At 32.3% G+C, this 15192-nt stretch overlaps 1 protein-coding gene across 1 annotated transcript; it reads right to left on the reverse strand.

Annotated features, from left to right (window-relative positions):
- Positions 1-4: 4 nt before the first annotated feature.
- Positions 5-11855, reverse strand: LOC107448587 (uncharacterized). The gene is made up of 3 exons (XM_043056573.2): positions 11635-11855; positions 4536-4582; positions 5-190 (listed from the first exon to the last, which is right to left on the reverse strand). Exons 1-3 carry the CDS (start codon positions 11786-11788, stop codon positions 5-7), a joined length of 387 nt encoding a protein of 128 aa, XP_042912507.2. The 5' UTR covers positions 11789-11855.
- Positions 11856-15192: the final 3337 nt, after the last annotated feature.

Consider the following 15192-nt stretch of genomic DNA (forward strand, 5'->3'; position numbering starts at 1 on the left):
ATATTTAACTTATTAAGTTATAGGAATGATAATAAATAGTTTGAAACTTCCTTACGAATTTCTCCTTCTCCGAACACATAAAAGGCAAAAAGCATTCATTGAAATTTCCCTCTTTACAGTCAGGCCATTCAGGTTCTTCTCCTTCGAATTCAACTTCCGCAATCACCGTGTCTCTAAGAAAGCTAATAGCCTGAAAACAAGTTAAAAACTCATTAAATAACTCAAAATTGCTTTTTACCAATTATAAAGTTTCAGTGAACAGCTTAAATAAAGGGTGATCTATCAAACAGGCGTTTTCAGAATCATCAAAATTGAAAACATAAAAGTACACACATTGGGAATCACTAATTAATATTGTACCGGAAAAAAAACTTTCAAAAGTTGACTAAATACAGTAGCGTAAGGTAAATGGAATAGGCATCAGAACATATTTGATTTAAGGTGGAAACTTGAAACTGTTTCTAATAATCATTTTTCACCTTTTCTGTTATTCCTCAAGACTTGCTGCTGATCCTGCTTTCCTTTACCGTGATTTGTCCCATTTCGGAAGTGCTTTTGCTTCTTCTCGGTTGAGTATTTTAATGTTCGAGCACAAATTAGTTTATTTTTTGATTTTCATTTTTTTAAGAATGTACATTAAAGATGGACATTACAAAACACCCTGCATGTAGTATGCCTGGTAACGAAAACTATGGAAACGATCAACTATTTCAAGAAAAAATAATTGGATCAAAATTCGAAAATTACGCTTCTGGAACATTCAGTGATTATGGAACACCTCACTTCCTTAACTGGCTCAAGCTCAGGAGTAAACGCCCTACTTGATATAATTTGTTTTCAAAATTATATCGATCTGATTTAAAATTATATCGATTATTATCGATCCGATTTTTCGAGCTCTCCAGACATCTTCATTTTAAAAGATTTTTGCCTGGTTGATAGGACGTTGGACTCAGGTACGAGAGAACGGAAATTCAAATCCCGCTGGCCGAAGAATCCCCGTGTATTAGTGACTGGTGCAGGTTAAGTCCGTTGGGATCAAAAAATTTTCCAAATTCCAATAACACTCACAACAAATCAGTACCTGTGAAGGCAGGGGCGTATCCAGAAATTTTTCCTGGTGGGGGTCACAGATTCCCGACCCCCCCCCCACAATTAATTTTTTTTATAATACTTTTTTCCTTTTTAATATTTAAAAAAAACTGGGGTTTTTAATGGTAGTCTTTTCATTTATTTTTTTCATAATGAACAATAGAACAATACATAAATAATTCAAGTATTCAAAATCTTTAAATAATAAATGTAATGCGTTTTTCAGAAACTTTGGCGAATCTGTCAATGATTTTTTCAACATCCATATAAATTTCTGGATGAATGCTTAATAATGCGAGTCCATTTAATCGTTCTTGATTTTGAGTTACTGTATGCCAAGTTTTGAGACGTCGAAGAGTTGAAAAGGAACGTTCTGCTGTTGCTGCACTACATATTGATTGATGGGTACAAATCGATGTCACAGGCATTAATAATTTTGGAAAGATAGTTGGGCACTTCAAGTCCTCCTTCTGTTTCACGCTGCCATTTTGCCACCCAAAGACGAAATTCTGTTTCGACAACTTTTACGGAAGCATTTAACAGATTCTTATAAAGCTCGGCAGTTTCACGAACGGCTATAAGATCTTCTTCTGTAACAGTTTGACTAGGTAAGAAAACTCGTAGATTAAAAAGTTTCATCACATCTGGGGAAAATCTGTCCTTTAAATCTGTTAAAATATTATCTAATAAAGGAATATAAATAGCCTCCGGAAATATTCTTCTGGGGTCTGGTTTGGCTGATATTATTTCTTTGTGTTTGCCGAGAAACTAAACGTTTTGGTCGCAGCTCTACATTTAATTGTTCAGCAACATCTCGAGCTTCAGAAAACAGTTGTTGAAAAACAGTATCGGCTCTTTTTCTTTTATCCTCGAGAATAGAAATAGTATCAGTCAAAGCGGTTGTGGCTCTTTTTAAGTCCAAGGATGGAATGAGGAGTCCAGGGATTTTTGAAAATGTGAAGAACATGATTAGATGGGGAGAAAAAATCGCTTTTTCCGACCTACCTAGGTGTATATGCTCCTTAAATAATTTTTAAAATATTTTATTTCTTTTGTAAACTATTAAAAAAATAATTATTTATATTTTATTTTTTCAATTTGGGGGGGGGGGTTTATGACCCCCATCTGGATCCGCCACTGTGTGAAGGGTACTGAATTGGCTATTGATCGTTCTCTGGTTCAGGTCAAAATTACGATCTATGGCTGTATGAATGGAGTATGTTTGGGTCCTCCTTGTAAAACGGGCTGCTGTGTGTAGGTGGCTAAAGTCGTATTTTTGGTCATAGATGGCGCCACTGTAAAAACAAGAAACGCACCCTCTGCATTAAAAATTCTCTTGATTTCAAGCAGGCTTGCTGATATAGGTAAGTGGCATATGTAAAAACAGCAAGTTTTTACTTTATTTTTCCTTTACGATTACAACGCCATTTTGAAATAAGATGCTGAGTCCTGAAAGTAAAAAAATGTCTAATTTTTTCTGGAAATTCTAAATCAGCAACAAAAAAATCGGGGTTCCCTGTCTGAATTTTAAAGTTATACTAAACGATGAGTTTTGGGCAAGAAGAAAATCATTAAAATGCATCTTTACAAAATACTTCGTGCATGCATTTTTAAATGTTTAATTCAATGTATATTCCTGTGCTTCATTATTGATTAGATTGAAACTACCGATGCAACATTTTCATTATGAATTATCATTGCTAAATCGTAATCGAATAGTAAGGTACTTGAAACGGAGCAACAGAAAAAATGGGACTAATAGTTTTGCTTTGTTTTAAAGGAATCAAACAATTGAACATAATAATTGTATACAAATCAATATTTCTTATTTAAAAATAAATTCTTTTTAAAAAAAACTAATTTTAGTAAAGAATTATGTTCAATCAAGAAATAGATGGAAATTAACTTTAAATTTTAATAAGTGTGAATATTCACGAAGTTTGAAAACTGATGGAAATGACTTAAAAGTTTGGAGCTACAATACTATTTTTAGTATATAAAAACGCTTAAAAAATAATGAAGAGGCTCAAAGAAAACTGTGATTAACATTGGGGAGATTTAATTTTTCGACAGCTCTACTAACCAAATCATTGTAATTACATTTTCAAGATTGCGGCTACGCTTCTGAGGGGAAAAAAATCAAAAATCCGTTTAAAAATGGTATGTTTATTAAGAGAAAGTACGTTTTTGTATTTGATTTCGTAGCTTAAAATATCGTTTGTACTTATTAATTAGTATATTTAAGTTCCTTTTCCCTGAGATCTATTAAGTTTGAATCCTAGCACATGAAAATCCGATCATTACATAAAAAGTTATCCAGGATGTTCCGTATTTTTTCCCTGCACGCTGCAAAAAAAAATAATAATAATAATAAATAAACACCCTGGAAAATTTCAGATCTAATGGTCGGATTTTCATGTATTTGCATCAGAATTTCATCTTATTTTTTTGTATAATAATTTTATTTGTTGGTTATCTAGTCGTATCTGCACTCTATAACAAAAAAAATCGACGCACCAAGAAGCAATCATCCGATTGCTTTGAAATTTCGTATGCATGAATGTTTTGAACACATATGGCTGGAATGATGCCGACTGGAGACGTATAGTCTTTAGCGACGAATCGCGCTTCCAACTGTGTCCTGACGATCATTGAAGACGTGTTTGGAGATGTACAGGGAAGAGGGGAGATCCTGCCTTCACTATTTCACACCACACCGGCGCTCAACAAGGCATTATGGTCTGGAGTGCCATTTCCTTTGACAGCCGGACCCCTTTGGTCGTAGACTTACTGCACAGCGGTACGTCGACGACATCCTAAGACCTGTTTTGCTACCGTTCCTTTTGCAGCTCCCTGGGCTGGTTTTTCAGCAAGACAATGCCATATGACATACGGCATGTGTTGATATGAACTGTCTGCAAGCTTGTCAAACTCTTCCTTGGCCTGTCATATCACCAGATCTCTCTCCCATCGAGCATGTCTGGGATATGATGGGAAGGCGATTGCATCTGGCACGGAATGTTGATGACCTCGTTCGACAATTGGATCGAATTTGGCAGGAAATACCGCAAGAGACCATCCGGGAGCTTTATTGGTCTATGCCACGCCGTGTGGCAGCTTGTATCCAGGCTAGAGGCGGGTTAACAGCTTATTGAACTTGTTACTGTAGCTCTGCAATAAATTATTCAATTGTTCTGAAATTTTAATCATTTACTATTCTATACATTGTCTTTCTATTCACCAATTTTCGTTTTAATCGGACAACTCCTTCTTGGTGCGTCAATTTTTTTTTGCTATAGAGTGTAAATTACGAAGATTAAAATTGAAAGAATTAGAAATATTTTTTTATTTAACAGTTTAACTATTACAATAAAATTTTACTAAACTACGTCTTTTAAATAAAAAATATAAGAAATTTCAAAGAGAACTGTTTTTTGACTTACATTTTGAGGAATCATTTCCCAACATATTTTTTCTTCTTCAAGCACTTCTGCAAATATATAATAAAAACATTTATTGACACTAAGAATATTTTCCAAATGTAACATTACACAAATTTCTGAATCAGAAAACCTTTTTACTTATGATACCTAAAATTGTTGCATATTTACAGAGGTTGGACAGAATTATGAAATACTTCTATTCTAATTCTTCTTTTCATATTTCTCACGAACTACTTAGAGAATCATTTCAAAACTTAAGAAGACTTTATTCAAGTAATTTCTCATACAAATTAATAAAATTTAAATTTTTAGTGGTTTGTGGGACAGATAATAATTTACAAACGAAAAGAAATGTTCTTGCAAAGAAATGTATCCTATGCTAAAAACTATAGCTATAAACTTGTGACTATAGCAATTACTTTGGTTATTATCTGCAATAAATGCACAAAATTATGTAAGCCTAGCTTAAATATTCATGAAGATATGGACATTTTTATCAAATTTTTTTTTTATTTGCCTTACGTTTCCTTACTATAATTGGAAAAGTATTCAATGAATCTAAACCTTTAAAAAAAATTTAATCAAAAATAAAAATATACTTTTAATTTTTAAAAAAAAATTTAAAAATTGAGCAAGATATGAATATTTAAAATAATCTCATCATTTTCCGCATGCGCAGAAAATATTTAATTTTTTTTTATAATTTCGTTTTAAATTTTATTTGGTATCGAATGAAAAAACTCCAATTTGAATATTTTTAAAGTTTTTTGCAATTTTCAAAATAGCTTGTGAATTTCATTGAAAGTTCTGATTGAAAAGGGATTTTCCAAAAATTTCATTTTGTGTCATATAACAAAATTTAAAAACATGATAATTTCTTAAAATGATGGTCCAAACAACAAAATGTGATGGTAGGGGGAAAGAAAACATGTAAAAAAACACAATTTAATAGGGTGTGATCCTGTACAATGCCGTGAACTTCTTTAATAAATCTTGTTTAACAGTACGAAATAAAATTTGTGAAAAATCCCTTACCAAAGCTTTGATTAAAAATCTACGAAAGCTACTTAGAAAGTAGTGAGAAATTTAAAAAAAAGTATTCAATAAAATTAAACTTTTTAAAAAAATTTTTAGTCAATAATAAAAATAAAATTTTAATTTTTTAAAAAAAGAAAATTTAAAAATTGAGCAAGATATGAATATTTAGAGTAATCCCATCATTTTCCGCATGCGCAGAAAATATATATATATATATATTTTTTATAATTTCGTTTTAAATCTTATTTGGTATCGAATGAAAAAACTCCAATTTGAATATTTTTAAAGTTTTTTTGCAATTTTCAAAATAGCTTGTGAATTTCATTGAAAGTTCTGATTGAAAAGGTATTTTCCACAAATTTCATTTTGTGTCATATAACAAAATTTAAAAACATGATAATTTCCTAAAATGATGGTCCAAACAACAAAATGTGATGGTAGGGGGAAAGAAAACATGCAAAAAAGCACAATTTAATAGGTGTGGTCCTATAAAATACCGTGAACCTCTTTAATAAATCTTGTTTAACAGTACAAAATAAAATTTGTGAAAAATCCCTTACCAAAGCTTTCATTAAAAATTTACGAAAGCTACTTAGAAAGTAGTGAAAAATTTATTAAATTTTCCAGACATTCAAACAGGAATTTTTTCATAATTACCAAATGCAATGCAAAACAAAATTATGAAAAGAATTTTAAATGTTTGAAACGAAGCATGAAAGGAGGTCTATAAATGATCATATCTTGCTCATTTCTGTAACAATTTTTTTAAATTTTAAGGATATAATTTTGCAACTAATTTAAAATTGCTCCAAAATTTTTGTTCAATTTTATTGAATATTAAAAAGTTATTGAAAAAAAACGCAAAGCAAAAAAATTCTTTTTTTTTAATAAAAATGTCAAAATTTTCACAAATATTTAAGCTAGGTTCACGAAATTCTCTGCAGTTACTGCATATAACAACCAAAGTAATTGTTACAAATCACAAGTTACTGCTGTATTTTTGTGGCAGAGAAATTGTATGCGTGCTGTATTTTTGGCATGTTTAAGAAGACTATTTTTCATACGTAATTTATTGACTGCCTCTCAAGCCTCTAATTGCAACAGCTTTATTGATGTGCATGAGAAATCGCATGACTTAAACACTTCCTAAGTACTGAAATTATTCTTTAAATATTTCTTAAGATATATGAAAAAATGAGTTAGCATAAGAATGTCTCCATAATTTTGTCCAACCTCTGCATCTAAAGTATCTGAAATTGTTATATTTTTCTGTATCGTATCCAAATTCATATCTATATATATGATATCTAAAATTGTTTTAGTCAATTAGGGTAAACTAATCAGTGAAGGAACACTTAAGCTTCGCTTGCCTTTTAAAAAATCATATTAATTTCAAAATTCGTAATTTTAGTTAAATGTCAGTGTTAACATATTTGTTACTAATTGCAAAATATGTAAAAAAAATTTAGAGAACTTACATAATATTGTTTTAAAATTTTGGAGGTTCAAATAACAAGTAGTAAGAAAACCAAGTAAGTGAACAGCTCTTACCAGTGAATGAACACCCAGTAAAGGAACACTTAATTTTGGTTATTTTTTAATGCTCTTTATGAATTTATAAGCCATACAAATATTTAAAAACAAGCCTATTCTTGAAAATATGACATATAAATACTTGGAAAATTTTAACTTTTTTTTGCAATCATGAATTGAAAATTAAAGTATCAACATATTAACCCATACTGTTCATTCACTGGGAAATCTATGCCCAGTAAAGGAACATGCCTGTTCCCTCACTGGTTAGAAGTTGTTTTTCGTATTTTTAACATACTTTTGATGCGGAACATCACTAAAGGTACAAGAAAATTAAAGTTTATCCTTTATTTTCATTAACTTAGAAGAAAAAAACAGTAAAGGAACGCATGTTCCTTCACTAGTTTTTCATCGTTTGGTGATCCAGTGAATAAACACCCCCTTATCTCAGTACTTTATTATGCTATGATGCTTAAAACAAAAATAAAACGTAACTTCAATAACTGTATTTTGAATTCTCTTTTTCACAGTGAGAAAAATAAAACTATTACATGGAATTAATTCCACTTCAAACATGTAAATACAAACACTCACTTTGTAATTTTTTCAAAGAAACAATGTGTTGCAGAGATAATAACAAATTCAAAAATTCTTCCAGAGAAGTCTATTTGACTAGGTAATCCAAAACATTGCTAGATGACTTCCTTTTGCTTGGCAGTTAGCTATTGTTACCAATCAATCTAAAGAAAAACTTTCAAATTCTTATTTTTAATCAATATATATAAAATTTTCCTTCACTGGGTAGTGCTCCTTCACTGGTTGGTTTACCCTATTTAAAAATTTCTCAGAGATAGTAAAATTTTTTCATGGTAAAAAAATCGAAATGAAAATAAATGATTATAAATTTGATTCACACTATCCTACATCAATGAAAGGAACGCTTATAGGTTGTTTTTCTTATTTCTCTGGGGATAAATACTTGGTGAGTTATTTTGTAACTAAAGAGTATTTAGATCATGTGACTTTTCATACTATGTAGTAAACTAATCAAATTTTTGGGGGACTGACAATAAATTACAATAGAAAACAAGTATACCAAAAAATCAATCGCTAAGCTTGTATTCTGTATTAATTATTTTGATTGTTATTTCCTATATCTTCATAAAATTTCGCAAACCTAGCTTAAATATTTATAGAGATATGGAATTTTTCTGTCTTGCGTTTTTTTTTCTCCGCTTTAACTTTAGAAACATTCAATAAAATTAAATAAAAATTTTGGAGCAACTATAATTTACCACAAAATTGTTGCTTTAAAATTTTAAAAAACTTCGTTAACAACTGCTCAAGGTATGAGTATTTAAATTAGCTCTTTTATAGTGCGCATGGCAGGAAAAATAAAAACAAATTGTACGATTTTGTTGTGAATCATATTTGGCTACTAGGGAAGAAAGTCTGACTTGAATATCTTAAAAATGTGAAAAGTGTCAAGCAATTTCAGCTCAAAATCATTGTGGTATTTCCACAAATCTCATTTTACTGTAATGCAATTTACATTACCCTGAAATAACAACAAGATGTGACTCAAATTCAAATATACTTTAAAAAGGAAATTTCAAATATATTTAAAAAGGAATTGATCCCTCATGTGTTGCAATGCCCCTATTAATCCTTTCAGGCATGCTTGTAACAATATTTAAACATACAGCTGTAGGCATTTGCATTCCATTCCTGCTGCAAGAATGTGGCCAGCTGTGCTTTAGATTTCGGAAGCGTTTGACCGAGACCTTTCGCTCATGAACGTCATTCTTATTCGTCCCACAAATGTCTTATAGAGTTTAAGTCAAGACTCTGAGCAGACCAAGGAAAACGATTTACATCCATATCATGTTACCACCCCTTGATAGATGCTGAATTGAGATGACACGAAGCGTTGTCGTCCTGAAAGAAATTTTCGTCATTTTCGTTAAATGTCCAGAACATTGGTAGAACTAAATAGTTCAGAATATTCCTACGGCCTCAGTGTTGAATTTACCAGAAACGACATGCAAAGGTCAAAGACCATACCACGAAAATCATTTTTAAACAAGAACACCAATCACCACCGAACTTGGAATTATACACTCAGATAAAAGACGTTCACCTAGCATTCGCCATATCCGAAATCGCCCATCCGACTAGAAGAGCTTATAGGGAGGCTCGTCGCTCCATAAAACAGTTTTCCAGTAGTTCACAATCCAGTGGCGACGTTGTCTGCACCCAGCAAGCCTAGTTACTTTATTGGACAGTGTGATATTGGGTTTACGTGCGGCAATACTTCCATGGATATTAAGGGGTTGCAGTTCTTTGTAAGCTTGCAAAGTATTATGGTGTACGGAACCGGCTGTTACTTGTTGAAACTCACTGTTGATAATATGACGTGGTTTCATGCAATTATTAAAATATACCCTCTTCGGCATGCTGATCTACATAGTTCATGAAGTTTACGGTGACGACTATCGTGTTCAATTCCTCTTGTAGTTTTCAACAACTCCTGTATTTTTAGTTCCTGTAATTTAGTTTCCTATAGTACTTTAATATAGATGACGTGTGTATACTGGATTTGCATTAATATTGAGATGCATACGGGTTTTATGCATATCAATTTACGTCTCCATTCGATTCAATTTATTCGATCAAACGTAAAAAATACATACAAGGAAACAATACCTAACTTACCTAGATAGCACCGAAAGGGAAAAAAGGCGCATGCTTCGAAAGCATGAGTACAATCAAGTATGTACTCAAGAAGTACATGAGAAACAGTGTTCATCGGATTGATTATCAGTGCCGAATCGATTATCCAAAGCTAAAAGTCTTGAAACTTTTTTACCATAATTTTATCTTCAGTTTCATCGTACATGTAATTTTATTAGAAGATACTGAATGGCTTTCAGACTTTGCATTTTCACAGATCTTCTTTGTCATATGAACAACGTGAATGTTAAGATGCAAGGGAAAAATCAATTACTCAATGATATCTGAGTCCGTCTCAAAGCCTTTAAACTGATGCTTAATCTGTTTGCTGGGCAACTAGCTAAGAACGACTTGTCTCATTTCACGAGGCTAAATTCAATACACTCAATAAATAAGGAAAATCTTAAGAATTATGAAGATGGCTTGAAAAAACTCCATTTTGAGTTTGAATACAGATACCAAAATTTCAGTGTCATTCAAACAGAATTAGATATTTTTGCCATGCCTTTCAAAGTAAATTATGAAACAGTGAGGTCGGATTTGCAGCTTGAATTAATTTAGTTGCAATCTAAGAATCCTCTAAAGCAGTAGTTTCTAAATGTGCCAAAGTCTGAGTTTTACAAATCTTTACCAAAAACTAGTTTCCCGAATTTAATATCTCATCCCCAGAAAATAAGTGCCCTGTTTGCTTCTTCTTATGTATGTTATAAGTGTTTTTAACTATGAACCTTAGAGAAAGTCTTTTAAGAAGTAGACTAGCAGACTAGCATTTAGCCTCATTCCTTAAAATAAGTACATGTCACTTCGAACCTCAGTATAAGGAACTTATAAAAATGAAATCTCAATTTCATACATCAAATTAAATATTTAAATTAAAACTTGTCTATAATTTTTTTTAGTTTAGAAGTTTCTACTTAGCCCAGGAAACTTTTTTTTTCCGATTCGATTTTTTGTCCTCGACCAAAAACGCTTGCCCATCCCCGTTTTAACCAGTCGAAAGGATCCCAATGAAATCGAAATGACAGTGTCGACGGAATGAACCTATCGACGAAAGCGTCTTTTCAGCGAAATTGCATATTAACACAACGACCAGTTGAAGAAACGTCTTGCCTTAGAAACGACTCCTGTCGTCAAAACGACCTGTCGACGAATCGAGCTATTCGACGAAATAATCTGTCGACCAACTGTTGTCAATGAAGCGGCCTTTTGGATCAAGTGATTGCCGCTAAAACGATCAATTACGTATACTTCTATAAAAAGATTTAGAAAAAAGCTATGTCCTGTCAACTTATGCAATTAAAGTAACAAGTATGAAATTTAAAAACATAACTATTACTTAACTTTTTGCAGTATTACTCAATAACCTCTAAGGAAAAAAAATTTTTAAAAATTTCACAGTAACTAAAATTTGAATAGGAGTTTAAAAAAGAAATCTGTAGATGAAGTTTCAATGATGGCAGAGTAAAATGACGAGATTTGAATTTTATCTCAATAGATCGGGAATTAAATTTGTGTTAATGCAATAAAAACATTTTCGGGATCACTTGATTGAATGTTTTATTTTTATTTTCATGTAACAATAACAATGTCGAAAGCAAAATATTTTCTTAATATGCGTCATTAATTAATTATTTTTTTATCGAAATACGGCTAAGAAAAAAATTGATTCCGTAGCAATCATAACGATTGATGAGCACAGTGAGCTTGCGGGTGGAAATCTCAACAATTTAATAAAAATCTTACAAACCTATTTTAAACATTTTGAAAGAAATAAATAATAAAGAAAAAAACTTACCACAGTCACAATATTGTAACGTTATACAATCTATGAAAGTACCCATTGCAGATCCCATAGCTTGTTCAAATGCACTTTTCAAAAATCCCAAATCAAATGCCTTGACATATGCAACAGTAACAAGGATGCAAGTTAATTTGCGAATGGTTAACATAATCACACTAAACTCTACGCCGGTATAGATATTGATTTTGAAAAGAATTTGTGTGGACTTAATGTTTGGGAATATCACTTAAATACGAACATTTTTTCCTCTTAATTGTTTTTGAATTTAAGGAATGCAGCTGAATAAACAAAAAACTGGATTTTAAATTGAATATGCTTTAAATTGAATAGAAACTGAATTAATTAGCTTTGTAAATCATGCCTTTTGAAACTTTTTGCGTTTTTTCGACGCTTTCTACCTTTTGTTCCATTAACGAGCTTCATCCTCTACACCATTTTTTGTCATATAGATCTTGTTACCAAGGACAATGAAACAGAGTTGAGTACTTGTGTCTAAAAATGTGATATTTTTTATCTTTCATTTAATTCGCAGTCAAACGTACGAAACGCATGATTTTGGTATGTATAGAATTTCATACCTATAACTTAACTAATACCTATCAACTTAAATAAATTTGGAAAAGTCGTTTCTTCTTCTTTCGAATCACTACGGCTTGTCACTTACGCAATGTTTCTGCCATGTGGTCCAATCCATGGAAAAATGCGCCCAGTTTCCCTTACTGGTCAATATTTACACGAGGCCTGACACCAAGCTCGTGACGTCACGAAACGAACAAAAACCTGTTTTTTCATCTCCGATTCTTCCGGTCTGATTTCAAGCAAGCATTAAAGGGCGAAGAAAACTTCGAGTCAGGCCGAAATTTAGACCCGCGAAGTCAAGGAGTTATTTTTCACTAATCCTAGCAAAGTGGGACTCTTGAGCTGTGGTAGCTCAAGGCGTAGAGGTGAACAGGGTTCAAATCTTAGCGATCGATACGAATTCCACACCCGGCTCTCACCGACCACAATGCTAGCATAAAATATTCCCAGTGGTATCATGGTTAGAATCTCTTTGCTGTTATACTGACCGGGGGAGGCTTTCGTATTTTACCTCTCCATGTAACACAAATCAGGGTGAGTTCCAGAAATCCTCTACGAAGGCAAATTTATACCAATACTTGATGCAGGAGCTCCCTTGTCTGCTGGATAGGTTTCAAAATTGAGCACTGATATCAATGAGTTGAACACTGATAGTCGTAAACCTAAAAATTGGGTCAGCTGTTGAACAACGGCTATAAAATAAGGTGGGATTCTTAGTATCATAATTCGTCTACCATCCTGTCTACAATATTTGCAGAAGATTTCAAAAATATCTCAAGTAGATGTATGCCAACGTATGGTGAAGTATGCCAATATCTGTTCGAAGAAAACGAAGGTAGGCCAACCCACTGCGCCAACAGCTCAATAGAGAAGCGTTTTTGTTTATCAAAGATGAAAAATGGATCCTCTATGATAAATGTTTTCCATGATCCTCTAAAATGCAAAAGGTCACGTCTCTTTCTCTCCGAGTGAACCACCGCGAAGACCTGTTATCCACTCGACTGTGGAATATATTTGAGAAAAACGTGCCAAAAATAGAATCATCAAAAAATTAGAAACAGATTAATTTTTAAAAAAGGAAAGTTTTGAAAGAAATCTCAATATTTTCACACGTACATGGGAAATGTTAACGGATTATAGTAATTTTTGCTCATATTATTGCAAAATAAATCAAATGACATAATTTTCAAGATAAATATAATAAACTAATACAACAATATAATTTTTTTCATTTCCAATGCCCACCTGTGTCAACATTTCATCAATTCAGGCATTTACGGGACAGATTTGTTTTACACTCTTTCAGAGGCACCATGTTATGCGGGGAAACGTTGCTCCCGGGTTAGGACAGATAATACAGGTAATGACAGACTAGAACTAGATTTGCACACTAGGTCATCCATGCCTTACCTGGGGTGCGAACCCAGAACCTTTCCGATGCAAGGTCGGTTACCTGACCCCTATACAGTCCAGTCGGCTACAACAACAATATTATTATTTATGCCAACTGTTATGAATTCCATGTCCCTCAGATTTCTTTGAACTGCAAAAATACAAAAATCTGCCAAATCGCACAAAACTGCAGAACTTTTCTCAGAAAACTTTAAAAACGAGTATCGCAATGTATTGAGAAAAAAAGTAAATTACATTTTTTGCATTGTATGAACCATATCCACCGAGAAATAATGACTTTCGATGGCAATGGATGAGGTCAGTTCGAGCTTCATGGAATTGAAACACAGATTTTTCTCTTGCTCAAATTCAGATCAGGTATTCCAAAATTGGCGCATTTGAGTTGCCTCAACTGAGTTCGAGTGTCACACAAACAAAGGATTGAGGCATTTTTGTTTGCTCTCAGTGTTGTTAATCACTTTTAAATCGTATCCATCGTGCAATTAAATGTGAAACCTAAATGCGATAGCGGAATCACCCTTTTTTTAAGTTTTGTAACTTCGACAAACGTGAAAATTCAGGACTCTATTATGAAAAATTGGATCGAATGAATCAATCTATGCTGGAAAAGTTTAAACAAATCATTCTGTATTACAAGACGACCTCGGGATATAATTAATGAATTTTCCACCATATGCTCCAGACATTGGGCAATAGCATTTCTTTTATCTCTGTCCTCATAACACTTTCCATTTTTTAAGCCTGGATATATGAAATCCAGATATTTCGTTCAAAAATAAATGAATTTTTGTCGATCTGGCATTAAAAAATTACACACTGGAAGACAAAAGCTTGTATACCATTCAGATATTTCGTACTAAAATACATAAATTTTTATCGATTTCAGCATTGGAAATTTGTACACTAGATGACAAAAGTATGTATGACATTCAGATATTTTGCTCAAAAATAAATCAGTTTTTATCGATCATGCATTGGAAATTTGCACACTGGATGACAAAATTGTGCATTCCATTCACGGGTTTCGTTCAAAAGTAAAATTGTAAAAAAGTAAATTTTTATCTATCTGGCATTGGAAATTTGCACAACAAATGACAAAAGTTTGTATGCCATCCAGATATTTTGTTCAAAAGCACAAGTTTGTATACCATTAAGATATTTTGCTCAAAAATAAATCAATTTGTATCGGTCTGGCATTGTAAATTTGCACACTAGATCACAAAAACCTTTGTTCCATCCAGATATTTTGTTCAAAAATAAATCAATTTTTATCGATATGGTATCAGAAATTTGTACACTAGATGACAAAAGTTTGTATACCATTCCGATATAAACGATGAAATAAATTGTGATCGTTTATTATTATTTAAGTGAAGATAAAGCAACAAAAATTTTCAAAATATGGCGAATCACTGTCGAAGGTAGGTGTTTTTAGCATTCAGCCCCATTTAATTGCATACAGCAATCAAATAGTTTTTTCGTTTTGAAACAGCCTTCTTCGCTAAACATTCATCAGGGTTTCATAAAATATTTTACCTAAGCCTGTTTAATAAACAAAAA

This window comes from Parasteatoda tepidariorum, chromosome 5 (genome assembly GCF_043381705.1).
Source record: "Parasteatoda tepidariorum isolate YZ-2023 chromosome 5, CAS_Ptep_4.0, whole genome shotgun sequence".
Classification (NCBI taxonomy): Eukaryota; Metazoa; Arthropoda; class Arachnida; order Araneae; family Theridiidae; genus Parasteatoda; species Parasteatoda tepidariorum.

Coding starts and splice junctions, on each gene's coding strand:
- LOC107448587 (XM_043056573.2), bottom strand. CDS start 11,788: ATGTTAACCATTCGCAAATTAACTTGCATCCTTGTTACTGTTGCATAT. Junction 4,583..11,634: donor GTTACAATATTGTGACTGTG/GTAAGTTTTTTT, acceptor ATATATTTGCAG/AAGTGCTTGAAGAAGAAAAA. Junction 191..4,535: donor GGGAAATGATTCCTCAAAAT/GTAAGTCAAAAA, acceptor ACTTGTTTTCAG/GCTATTAGCTTTCTTAGAGA.